The following is a 13,575-nucleotide window of genomic DNA, read 5'->3' as shown; positions in this document are numbered from 1 at the left end:
CACACACACACACACACACACACACACACACACACACACACACACACACACACACACGATAAAGCTAGGCAATAGTGGCAAATGCCTTTAATTCTAGCACTCCGGAGGCAGATCTCTGTGACTTCCAGGCTAGCCTGGTCTTCAGAGTGAGCACCAGGATAGCTAACGCTACAGAGGGGCCCTATCTTGAAAAACAACATCATCTCCCCACCCCCAAGCCAAACAAAACCCAACCCAAACCAACAATAATACTGTCCACAAACACCATCTAGTGTTAATTGTCATGTTTTCAGTCCTAACATGATAAAGCTTTCCTTCTCTCCTGACTTTGTATAGAGAATACCCTTGCTAAACAAACCTCTACCTTCTTCAAACAGCCTTCTTTCACCATGCTCTTCTACAACACTAAGGCTGCTTGGGCCCAACAAAGAGTCCTCTTAACTCCACTTTATGCCTCAGACTGCTGTTAATAAATAGCACACCTGCCTCCTGACACCAGAACTTGAACGTGAGATGCTCTCACTCCAACTTCTCAAGCCTGGACTAATTATAGAGTTGTAGCACCTCATCTAGCTCCTCCCAAATTAAAAAAAAGGATTTCATTCATTCATTCATTCTATAGTGTTCTGCCTGCATGTATTCCTGCATGCCAGCATGCCAGAAGAGGGCATTAGAAATGGTTGTGATCCACCATGTGGGAATTGAACTCAGGATCTCTGCAAGAGCAGCCAGCGCATTTTTTAAAAAAAAAACACATAGAGCTTCTTTATCTTGCTCAATTATCACAAGAACATCTTGCCCAAACACATCATGTTTTAGTAACTTTCTTCCCAGACATACATAGGCTCCCTTCTGTTTTTTTTTTAATCAGTTGGCTTAGATGAGAAGACAGTTTTATTTATCTATCTATCTATCTATCTATTTATTTATTACAGGTAAAGCTTTTCTTTTATTTTTTTTTTTGGTTTTTTAAAATTTATTTATTTATTAAAGATTTTCGTCTCTTCCCTGCCACAGCCTCCCATTTCCCTCCCCCTCCCCCAATCAAGTCCCCCTTCCTCCTCAGCCCGAAGAGCACTTAGGGTTCCCTGACCTGCGGGAAGTCCAAGGAACCCCCACCTCCATCCAGGTCTAGTAAGTTGAGCATCCAAACTGCCTAGGCTCCTACAAAGCCAGTATGTGCAGTAGGATCAGAAACCCACTGCCATTGTTCTTGAGTTCTCAGTAGTCCTCATTGTCCGCTATGTTCAGAGAGATCGGTTTTATCCCAGGCTTTTTCAGACCCAGGCCAGCTGGCCTTGGTGAGTTCCCAATAGAACATCCCCATTGTCTCAGTATGTGGGTTCACCCCTTGCGGTCCTTAGTTCCTTGCTCGTGCTCTCTCTCCTTCTGCTCCTGATTTGGACCTTGAGAATTATGTCCGGTGCTCCACTGTGGGTCTCTGTCTCTGTCTCCTTTCATCGCCTGATGAAGGTTAATATTCAGGAGGATGCCTATATGTTTTTCTTTGGGTTCTCCTTATTTAGCTTCTCTAGGATCACTAATTATAGGCTCAATGTCCTTTCTTTGTGGCTAGAATCCAAATATGAGTGAGTACATCCCATGCTCCTCTTTTTGGGTCTGGCTTACCTCAACTTACCCCTGGACCCAGCAATACCACTCTTGGGAATATACCCAAGAGAGGCCTTATCATACAACAAAAGTATATGCTCTACTATGTTCATAGCAGCATTGTTTGTAATAGTCAGAACCTGGAAACAACCTAGATGCCCTTCAATGGAAGAATGGATGAAGAAAGTATGGAATATATACATAGTAGAGTATTACTCAGCAGTAAAAAACAAGGACTTCTTGAATTTTGCGTATAAATGGATGGAAATAGAAAACACTATCCTGAGTGAGGTAAGCTCCCTTCTGTTTTTAAATCAGGTTCTTCTGATTAAACTTCTCCAATTTAGAATATATTCTCTTACCTTTCTAATGGTTGCAACACATATTGTCGAAAGATTTAATGGGTCTATAGCCTCCAATTTCATTCCTTCTTTGAACCATTCTCCACTCTGGTCTACTTCTTTTACCTGGAGAAGGCATATACATTATGCATGTCTTTTAGAATTATTTATTCAGTATGTGCCTATGTGTGCAGGTGCTATTGAGCATGTGCAGGTCAGAGGAGAATTTTTTGGGAGTCAGTTCTTCCTTCCCACCCTGTTGAGGTCTCCTGCACTGTGTACTGCAGGCTGTATGAGCTGTAAGCTTCCAGACAATTCTCCTATCTGCACTTCTCATTTTGATGTAGGAGTGTTTGGATTACACATGCGCTCCCTGGCAACTGCACCAGGCTTTTCACAAATGTTCAGAGCATCAGGATGTACAATGGTACCCAAACCTGCTAAAGTATCTTTTCCTGGTCCATAACCCACCCGTACCCTCCCTCCCCCACAGGGTCTTTCTCTGTAGCACAGGCTGGCCTAAAAAAACTTGTGGTAATCCTTCTCCTTCAGCCTCCTAAATGTTTCTATTTTAATGAAAATATTTCTGGCCAGGTAAAGGTGGCACATGAATTTAATAGCAGTACTCGGGAGGCAGGGGCAGATGGCTAAAGGCCAGCCTGGTCTACAAAGTGAGTTCCAGGCAATCAGGTATAGAAACCCTGTCTTGAACACACACACACACACACACATACACACAAAAAAACCCAAAACAAACAAAAAACAAACCACCAATCCTATCCACCTAATGTTATAACTCCCTTTATGTAGGTAATAGAAAGAACTCATACATGAACACATAATTTAGGAATGAGTATACTAATGATTTGTGACTAAGGATTATAGATTTTAGTGAGTACATGTGATACCCACAACTTTAGGAAAAACTCCACAACCCTCTTTCAACCTAATTTACATATGAGGGCTCTTATAGGAACTTCTTACCTTAGCAAATAAATGTGGTGGTGTATCAAAATGTCCATCCTGTTTCTTTGTAATATCTACAAGGAAAAGTTACATACTAATCTGTCAGCATTTGTGAGAAGACCAAACAAACAAACAAACAAAAACAAAAAAACTTCCTTGAAGGGTTCGAACTTACAAGGTATATAATACTCTAAAACACAGCAAAAAACAAAAACATGTCTTCTACATTTATGATGGTGAATAATATTAATAATATCCTGCATAGCCTGCACCCATCAGTAGGCCTTTCTAGAAGAATGTTTTGTGTGTTTAGTCAGGTCTAGTTAAACTTAAACTTGCCATCTAGATGATAAGTAAGTGTAAAGGAGATCCCTTTTCGTCTTTCAAATGTCTGGATAATTAGACAATTTTGAGGAAAAAAAGAGATTTTAAAAGAATTTATTTTGGTGCTAGAAATCAAACCCTCATGTATGAAAAGTACATCATTTTAAATGGGGAGGAAGAGGAAGGAACACATGGAATTATACCGGGGACCAACTTCAACAAAAATACCTCTTGTCAGGTTAGAAGTGTGGGAATTTAGGAATATAGGTGTGGGGATTTAGGGATATAGTAAAGAATATGAAGACGCAAATGAAAATAGAATGGAGAAACGCAGAATAGTATCAGGAAAAAATTCCAATGAGTACTGAATTTTTCCCACATTTAATTTCCAATTTCTTTAAATACCCTCGACCCCAAAAGGTAAAAGTAAGACAAAAAAATTTGCATTATCATGATACAAGGAAATGAACAGACCAATTGAAGGTTGTAGGCTACAACCACAGTTAAACATTCTATTCTGCTGCTGGAACAAAACAAGTCACCCAAGACCAAAACATTCTGGAGGTAAACCACTCCCTGGGTGGAATCCAAAGTTATCTCCTTAGTTGGATCCATAGACTTTTGTTTGAAACATATCTATATATTTCTCTATTCCTGAAATACAAGGTCTGGCTATTAGCTATCCTGTTGACAATAATCTAGGGAAAACTCTCTGATCTACATCTATGTGGGGCCTTTGTGAAATTAAAAGCACTATAACCTTGAAAAAACTAGAGGTAAGTTCCAACTCTCCGACCTTTGGTCAACAAGAAAATAGGTTCCCATTTTCGGGCCCCCACAGAATCAGTATTCTAATTACAGGAGAATAGTCAAACTAGAATGCTTTCTTTGATCTATTCTTATAGAGAGAAACAACCAAGTAGTTTATTCAACCTCACTGATAAACTTTTAAATTTTTGTGACAGTTGCTTACCAGATCTTTTGAATCGATGGCCTATGCTTCGAGACCATCCGATATGGTGGATTAAGGGGCTGTGCATGTGGCACCAGAAGTCATCCGTTCGATCTTCACTCTCTTCATACACTAACCTTAATCTTCCTCCAATTACACTTTCCACCACTGCTACTCTTGTCCGACATAAATGCCTCTTGTCCACTACTTCTACTCTCATGCAAGGCTTGAAAGGGTACTGCATACTCTCTGAAACCTTCAAACAAAAGCAGAAAGATCCTATATGAAACTCACAACAAACGTCTACAAGTAGTTTCAATATTGCCCTGTCAATACTGTATATATTTATGTATTTGTTTTGTCTTTTTTTTTTTTTTTTTGACACAGTAGCCCTATCTGTAAGTAGCCCTGGCTGTCTTTAACCCTGCTAGTAGTGGAAGCTGACCTTGAACTCAAGAGACCCACTAGTCTCTACCTCCCAAGTGCAGTGATTAAATAAGTGCACCCACCATGCCTTGGCTCTCATTGTTTTGGGGACTAGAGTTTCACTTTGTAGTCTAGAAGTTAAGTTTACACGGTTGGCCACCTTTCTGCCTTAATCTCCTGAGTACTAAGATTACAGGTATGAGTCACCCTTTCTGAACATGTATTTTGATATTTAACAGATCAGAAATTGTAATTCCTTAAAAACCCCTCTAAGTAATTCTTTTAGGATTCTATGTTTACCTTTTGTGAGAAATCGGGAGGAAGCGTTTTGGCACCAGTGAGTCTCTTTACTAGAAAAGCTTTCCAGTTTGTGTATTTGTGCTGAACAGCTAAAAGAAAAAAATAACTAGTCAGCAAAGAGGATTTCACAAAATAATTAAAACAAAACAAAACAAGGTTAACAAGTTTCTCTGGAAGTCATGACTATGAAATAAAGCACTGAAAAGTAGCAAGAATGAAGAAAATAAGTATGTCTTCCCAACATAAAAATATTTTAATTACTGTATCACATTAGGATATTATATTTAAGATTTAAGAAAGCACTAAGATATATACATTGAAAATGACCAAGGAGCTGCAGAGTTGGCCCAGTGGTTTAGAGAACTTGTTGCTACTCTCATGGGGTACTGGAGTTTGATTCTCAGTACCTACAAAATGGCTTACAACTGCCTAGAACTACAGCTGGGGGGGGGGGGGGGCGCTCTACTTCCCTCTGTGGGGTCAGGCATGCATGCATGTATATATACTTGCAAGCAAAATACTCATACCTATAAAATAGTGAATATGAAGTTTAAAATAAAATAATAAAACGACAGGGAGGCTACTCACTTCTAGGAGGAACGAGAGGTTTTCCACTGGCTGCACACCAACCAACTGGATGAATATCAGACCCACATATATTGCACCAGAAGTCCAGAGAAGAATCATTTTCAAATCCTTCATATCTCAAAAGGGCATTATAACCTAAAACCAACAAACTGATCATTACATAGTAAGATAATAAATTAAAATGAGTCAACCCCTAGGGTGATGGCTGTCAAACTCTGCTTTCCCTCTGTAGCAGAACCACTTGCTGTTATTTATAAGCAGAGGGTAGTCCCTTCCAGGGACTCCCGCCCATGCCAGGGGTTAGGATTTAGACTTGGGGTGGTGTGGACAATCTACACTTCTAAGTCCCGGGGCAATAACAAATCTGTTGGACTATGATCCAACTTTGAGAATCCCTTGTTAATACAAAGACAATTTTTCAGTGCATGGCCTTTCCCTTTGTATTTCAATTAATATAATTTCTCAACTCTCAGAAGGGGGAACACCTTAGCGAAAACAAGGTGCGATAGTTCCATGAGAGCGTGCAGTTTTCTTTTTCTTTTGAGATAGAATCTCATGTAGATGAAGCTGAACCAAATGGACTATATATACAGCTGGAGACAACCTTCTGCTCCTCCCTCCACCTACCAAGTGCTAGAATGTTAAATGTGATCAGTAAGTCTGAAACAGTTCTTAAAGTTTTGTTTTTGGGATGCACATGTGTATGTGTGTACATGCATGTGCAGGTCAAAGGACAATCTTAGGTGTTGGTCCTTCCCTTCCGCCCCGTTTGAGATAGGGTCTTTGGCTGTCTGCCACAGTAAACCAGGCTAGCTGGGCCATAAGTTGGGCCAGCCAGCGTTGGGCTAGAATTTCCAAGTAAAATTTAAGTTTTTGCCGGGCGGTGGTGGCGCAAGCCTTTAATCCCAGCACTCGGGAGGCAGAGGCAGGCGGATCTCTGTGAGTTTGAGACCAGCCTGGTCTACAGAGCTAGTTCCAGGACAGGCTCCAAAGCCACAGAGAAACCCTGTCTCGAAAAACCAAAAAAATTTAAGTTTTTTTTTTTTAAAGGCTTTTAAACCCACAAAAAAAAAAAAACAAAAACAAAAACAAAAACAAAAAACCAGGAGCCAAGAGCAGCTTCGTGGTAACAAGTTTTCAGATAGGCTCTGTTTGCAAGGGAGGTGCAGTAAAAACCGTGTGGCTTCTTAAAAAAAAGAAAAAAAAAAGCATCAGCTTCCTGGATTGCTAGCACAAAAGGCTGGAGCATTTAAATGGGTTCTGTGAGCAGATTGCTACATAGACTTGCTGTGTGCCTAAAAATGGGGCAATGTACGTGGCTCTCAGAGGCAGCAAACATGTTTCTGCCATGTTGGACTGGACAGAACAAACAGGCATAGCAGTGTTGTCTTTATCCATGCCCACTTAGAATTAAAAAAAAGGGGGGGCCTTCTGACAAAAAAAAATTACAGATATGAAATAAGTACAGATTCAGATAAAAAAGACCTCTAAACGGGTCACAGTGATGGGTAAATGTACATAGGCTTGGGACAGAGAAGAAAAAGTAAAGAGACAGTGAATGTAATAGAAAAGAGTACAGAAGTCACAGGCTAAAGGAGTAAAGATAATAAAATATTAAACTTGTAGAAAAAGTAATAGAATAGGAAAAATAAGCCATGTAAAGATGGAAAAATACAGAGTCTGTTATGTATATTATTGTGTCTTCTTTGAATTTTTTGACTGTGAAAGAGTTAAGTACAGAGAGACATTTCATTGTATGAGCTGCTAAGCTAAACCAGCACATATATTTTTAAGGTATTTTGATTCCAAAATTTGGGTGTAAGGATTTGTTGCTTTGGAAAAAAGGTTCTTCTTTTGTTTCAACAGAACATGAGAACCTGTAGATTTCTTCCAGACTAATGTGGTCTGATGGACCAAGACCCCCTTGAAAGGTCACCATGAACACTCCCAAAAATTACTTCGCCCAATAAAAAGCAGGAAGCAGTTTGGAAAGAACTTCACCTATATTCCCAAATATTGCCTATAAATGTTTATATACATTTAAAGGGGAATATACTATAGAGATTTACATTGGTATGGATCTTGGTTTACTGATACAAATTTAAGGTCAATTTTATTATATTGTGTATATGTATTTCTGATCTTGATTAAGGTACTGTGTTTGAACAGCTCATTTAAAAATGTACAGTTAAGAAATATAAGTTAATAGATAGTCATCCAGTCAATAACATAACATCTAGTCATGTTAAGTTTTCTAGATATATAGAGATATATTTCAGTTAGACAGATATTCTTCAATTCTTTTAGAGACCTTCAAAATATGGCACTTAAAATGTTTGAATAACTTAGGTCTTCTCATGACATGAGACACATCTGCTCCTGGCATCACCAATCTTCTTCAAGAGGATGACAGGCATCAAAGAAGCTCCTTATGGTGTTTGTTAGCCGTTTGGGCTAGAAACTGCTTCTGCTTCGTGGAGGGAAAGTCTGCTGGAAACTATGGGCCCGTAGGCCAAAGATGGATGCCCCAATGTTACAGAAGAACTGCGTGACTGCTCAGGTAGCCAGATTATCTCTGTCAATTCTAGTTTTGGAAGTTGCTTACAATGCACTTTCTGTTAACTTAGGTAACATATCCTTCTGGTGTCTTTGATGGAGTCGAAGAATAGTTACAATTATAGTTTTTTTTAGTTATGATAAAAGATAAAGTAGATATAAATATTGTTAACTATAATTCTTGCTTGATAACTGTTTTGCTATATGTAATTTTACTATGTTAAAGTTAAAACCTCCTTTTAATTTAAATAAAAAAAGGGAAATGGTGTAAGAGGGCCTTCTATATATATGTGTTGCTTTTATTGGTTAATGAATAAAGAAACTGGCTTGGCTTGATAGGGCAGAGTAGAGTTAGGTGGGGAAAACTAGACTGAATGCTGGAAGAAAGAAGGCAGAGTCAGGGAGAAGACATGTAGCCCAATCAGAGACAGATGCTGAACTTTACCCAGTAAGCCACAGCCTTATAGCAATACACAGATTAATGGAGATGAGTTAGTTTAGGATATGAGTTAGCCAGAAATGTGCTTAAGCTATTGCCCAAACAATATTGAAAATAGTATGGTTTCTGTGTGATTACTTTGGGGCTGAGTAGCTGAAAACAAAGAAGCAGCCTACTATAACAAAGATATATGAAGTAAACAGAAAAAAAAAAAAAAACAAAACCCAGAAATATAAAACCAGAATTAGTAATTAGGAATAGTAAACGTAATTAGATAGTAAATATGCCCCTTTGAACTACTTATATCAAGTGACTCAAACATCTGGGACAAAAGCTGTGATGAAGCATTTAAAGAATGATTATGTAGAGAGTTGTCTGAAGGAAAAGACATGGAATTGAAGAAAACAGAGCCTGGGACTCTTGCTTGTCAGTGATTAAATGCAAAGATAAAACAAACAAACAAACAAAAAACCCCAACAAACTTTGATTGAGAAAAACCAGCTTCATGTTAACAGACCATTTATGTTGGGGAAGCAATAAAAAAAAATCTGTTCAACACTTCATAGTGAAGTTGCAAACTACGGCTCCCTTAAAGGATAAAGAGGCTATTGGTGATGCATGAAGAGGAAAGTGTAATTAAAATTCTTTTTTGTGGGTAGGGATGTAGCTTATCGGGTGAGGTCTTGGCCAGCAGCACACAAGGCCTTGGATTCTCTCACCCCTTCAGGACACTTTGTCTTTTTCTGAAACAAGGTCTTTCTGTTATATAGGCCTGGCTGATCTGCAACATGCTACATACATAGACCAGGTTGGCTCTAACTCAGAGATCCACCTGCCTATGCCTCCTAAGAGCTGGGATTAAAGGTGTGGCACCACCACATCTGGCACCAAGGCCACTTTTAGGTACCTCTAGGGGAGGTGTATAGTAAAGCAGAATGTTATAGGGAGACAAGCTGGAGATAAAGTCCATACAACTGGCCTGGCCTACTGCTTGATTTTTTTTTTTAAAATGGCTAGAAAGAACTAAAGGAACAATATTTCCTTCAGATAAAGATGTGATAGTTTTATGAGACTCAAATTTCATGAATAAAATTCTACAGTTAAATCCATTTGTTTATATGTTGCTATAGTTGTTCACTGTTAAAATGGGGGAGATAGGGTAGTGTAATAGACTGCAAACCCCACAAATCCAAGAATACTTATTGTTTGGCTAGTTGTAAAAGAATTTAAACTTAAAGAAAATTTTTTACAGAAGTTTTTGTCACTGGCATTTTCTAGTAAATCATCATGTATGCTTTTCACCTGCTAATTTTATAATTCCAGCAATCCAGAAGACTTTGGTAGGTAGACTGCAGTCTGTATTGGGAACTTCTATTCTTACATTTTCTGAGATATCACCCCAGCAGGTCCCCATAGGTGCCTGTCATACAAAAATTATTAAATTATTATTTTATAATATAAGAACGAAACATCATTCAAAATTAAATATCATCAATAATGGAATATTCAAATAAAATGTCATTTTAATTCATTCATATTTTCTTGAAGTACAGTTTCTACTCCTTGATAAAAAGAATTGTATATGGAGACATCCAGAGTCAGGATCAGATTCAATACAGAAGACAGAATGTGCATCCATCAGATCCACGTTGACTTTGAAATTCAAGACCAAACATGACATTTAAGTAATTTTTATTCTAAAACCTGAATGATAAACATGGCCTACATCCTATATCAAGGTGACTTGAGGAAATTCAGTGTTTTTAATGTGTAACCCTTAACTTTTAAAGATCTTGCCCAAGAGTAGGAAAAAAAATTTCCAATTAAAAGGTTTCAACATGATCCACAGAAATAAAACAGGTATTTCAAATATAAGCTAAATCCACAGAATGTAAATACAGTCTATTAAGACGGACAGGAAAAAGCACTGGAAAAGTCATTAAAGGGGGGAGTTGAAGAGATTTAGGAAATGAGGCCTGCAGTAAATTGTTAAATAACTTATTTCAAATTTTCTCATGCAACAATTACTATGAAAACAAAACTTCCAATGTTAGAGCTGCTGATCACTGGCATCCATACTACTGATTAAGATGGCAACTGAGAAAACTACCTGAAAGTATAACAATCACATTCCCCAAAAGGTAATGTTCTCATTTCTATGACTCCCTAAACTGCAAGGCAATACACAATTACTTGGACTTTATGCAATAGTAAATTAAATCAAGTACATGAATTTATAATTATTAATTAGTGCTGGTAATTCTAGTCTCTGTGGCCCTGGATAATCAGGTTTCCATGAAATGTAGAACACTGGACATAAATAAAAGGATAAGGTGAGGGTCTAGAAGGCCTGGTAATGTGAATAAATCAGGTGAAAACAAAACAGCTTCAAAATTAAAAGATAAGCAAGCATAGAATGAACTAGCAAATATGGACATTGGGAAAATGTATTCCATAGAAGGAGTGCCCCTTTATAGTTTGATATAACCCAGAACAGAGTCAGTCTGAAGTAGTATTTCACTCCTGCCCTCTAAACAGTTTATAAATTTCTGAAGGAAACACAACGTCAAATAATGGCGAGCTAAGATCGAGAAACCAAAGACAGAATCAATTAATGGCTAACTCTTTGGGTAGCAGCAACAAATGGACCTTATTAACTTAGAGACACAGCCAATCTCAATTATTTGTGATTATGGGGAAGGAACACATATATATCTTCCCAAGAGGGAAGGGGAAAAACAAAACTACCTCCTCCCGTTTTGACACAGGGTTTTGCTACGTAGTTCAGGCTGGCCTGGAATTTGCCATGTATACCACACTGGCCTCAAATTTGCAATGATCCTGCCGCAGTCCCCCTCCCTCCCAAGTGCTAGGGTTATAGGTGTGTGTGCCACCATGCCTGGTTTTCCTTTGTAAACAGGAAGATTGGACCCTTCAGGTTCTGCTACCTCCCCTACATCATTCAAGACTGTAGGGCCATCCCTATTGCCAGCAGATATAATCAGAAAAGGAGAGGCCAGAAGGAAGACAAGTAACACAAACTAAGCTAACATAAATTAATACAAAGACCATATATTATTCATTTCTTGTAAAGCTTAGCATCAGAGAAGATAGGTGCAGGTAAATGCATGCATAAAGCTGCATTAAACTCAAGTAGGGAGGCTACTCTTTGTTTGACTGCCAAATCTGTGAATTCAGTTTTTATTGAGAAGAGCCATGGATATATACTGACAAGCTATATACAAGGTTAGGTGCACATGCTAAATGAAATTTGCATACAGGACTCCTTTCTGAGCTAGACTTGACAAACTGTTTGCTGGTCTTTTTTTTTTTTTTTTTAAAGTTTCAGTATTATCTTTGGAGAAAATACTTTTTAGTGCTATTTATTAAAGAAAAGGAGTGTCAATATTTACTCAAACAAACAAACAAACAAAAAAGGTAATGCTCACTTGAGTGGGAGATCTTTGGTTTGATGCCTATAGTCTGGATTGGTATAGGAGAAAGTAGCAGAAAGTGACATTTGTTCTTGCCTGTAAGGTTGTGGTTCTGCTAGGCCCTCTTAAACCAATCCATATGGTTCACTCTATGAAAAAAAATGAAGGAATAAACATCAACAAGATAGAGCACTACAGTTCTAACAGAGTATGTGCTCAATGTGTTGAAATGATAGTGATTTCATAGATATATCTGCCCTTTTTAAAAAAATGAGTATCGTTTTAAGTGTGGAAGACGGAATGACCCAGGGCTTGACAGCCATCTTCATCCAAGTCATCTGTCTTCTCTTGCTGGCAGGAGGGATACCTTTGAAGTCTGGATTGGTATAGCATGAACTAGCAGAACCATCATTTACAGGTAACAACAAATTTACCTTCCAGACTCAGGATGCGAGGTCTACCTCAGGCTCCTCCCAAACAAGGAAGATCTGCTCCACCACTTCCTGCTCCAGGGCCACTCGTGAGAGCTATCTGGGAGCGACTCTCCTTCCCTGCAAAGTAAGCTGTCATCAGGTCCTGTAGAGATGGCCAAATCCAAATGCTGAGGGGGTCCCCAAAACAAATGTATTATAACCTTCACCTACCTATCTGAAAGAAAATAACCTGGCAGGAAGTCTTACATCCTTCACTTTCAGAACATTCCCAGATAGTTCAATAGCCCAGATGCCTGGTATTCAGACGCTAAGAGGGCACACATGATGCACACAGAAATAAAGATCTCCTTCTACAGCACTGCTAACCTCAAACTTTGGATAACTACAACCAACTTTTAAAGAGTGTAAAGGGGCAGAGGCGAGGCCTGAAGTTGCAGGTAGGAAACCAAGAAAGAATTTATCCCCATGATAAAGCAAAATCCACCATTACTATACCTCAGAACACGATTGCTAAAGTGTTCCTATTAGAGAAAGATGAAATAATATTTGGTCAAAAAGACAGGGGAAGAAGCCAGGCACAGTGCTGCATGTCTGTAATCGCAGCACTTGGGAGGCTGAGGCAGGAACTGAAAGCTAGCTTGGGATACACAGCAAGGACCTATATCTCAATTTCTGCCTTGACCCAACAAAACACAAAACAAAAAAAAAACCTTCCAACCTATTCTCTCCAGAAAGTGTACTCACCTTTCGATCTGATACCAGAATCTATTAGGGAGTGGGGTGGGGGTGATGATAGCATAGAGATGGGGAGAGCAAGGAAAATACAAAAGGAAAATGGAATGGTTGAGAGCACTTGAGAAAAATGCTACAAATGTGTTTAAAAAACAAAAAGTAGAAGTCACTAATTTGAAGGCTTTTTTGGGAGGTTAGACAAGGCCTTACTCTGTAGCCCAGGCTGTCCTAGAACGCACAACGTAGACCAAACTAGCCTCATACATGCTGTGATCCTCCTGCCTCAGCTTCCCAAAGGAAGCCTTCTATGTAAATACGGGTATGCAGCTATTTGATGACAGGTAAAATATGCAAAACATATTTTTTTTTTTTTTTCCGAGACAGGGTTTCTCTGTGGTTTTGGAGCCTGTCCAGGAACTAGCTCTTGTAGACCAGGCTGGTCTCGAACTCACAGAGATCCGCCTGCCTCTGC

The 13,575-nt window shown here is 38.8% G+C and overlaps 1 protein-coding gene across 8 annotated transcripts in view; it reads right to left on the bottom strand.

Annotated features, from left to right (window-relative positions):
• The window catches only part of Mbtd1 (mbt domain containing 1), a 63,868-nt gene that overhangs the window by 17,775 nt on the left and 32,518 nt on the right, over positions 1-13,575 (bottom strand). For all 8 annotated transcript variants that reach the window (XM_026780153.1, XM_026780148.1, XM_026780146.1 and 5 more), the window contains 6 exons: positions 9,806-9,923; positions 5,509-5,643; positions 4,921-5,009; positions 4,216-4,450; positions 2,937-2,992; positions 1,974-2,078 (listed from right to left, as the gene is read on the bottom strand). In XM_026780153.1, the coding sequence (XP_026635954.1) occupies positions 1,974-2,078; positions 2,937-2,992; positions 4,216-4,450; positions 4,921-5,009; positions 5,509-5,643; positions 9,806-9,923 (738 nt within the window). The remainder of the gene's footprint in view (positions 1-1,973; positions 2,079-2,936; positions 2,993-4,215; positions 4,451-4,920; positions 5,010-5,508; positions 5,644-9,805; positions 9,924-13,575) is intronic.

The sequence above is a fragment of the Microtus ochrogaster genome, chromosome 7 (genome assembly GCF_000317375.1).
Source record: "Microtus ochrogaster isolate Prairie Vole_2 chromosome 7, MicOch1.0, whole genome shotgun sequence".
In the NCBI taxonomy this organism is placed as follows: domain Eukaryota; kingdom Metazoa; phylum Chordata; class Mammalia; order Rodentia; family Cricetidae; genus Microtus; species Microtus ochrogaster.
Note: the sequence above shows the minus strand (reverse complement) of the source record. Positions and strands in the feature narration are given on the sequence as shown.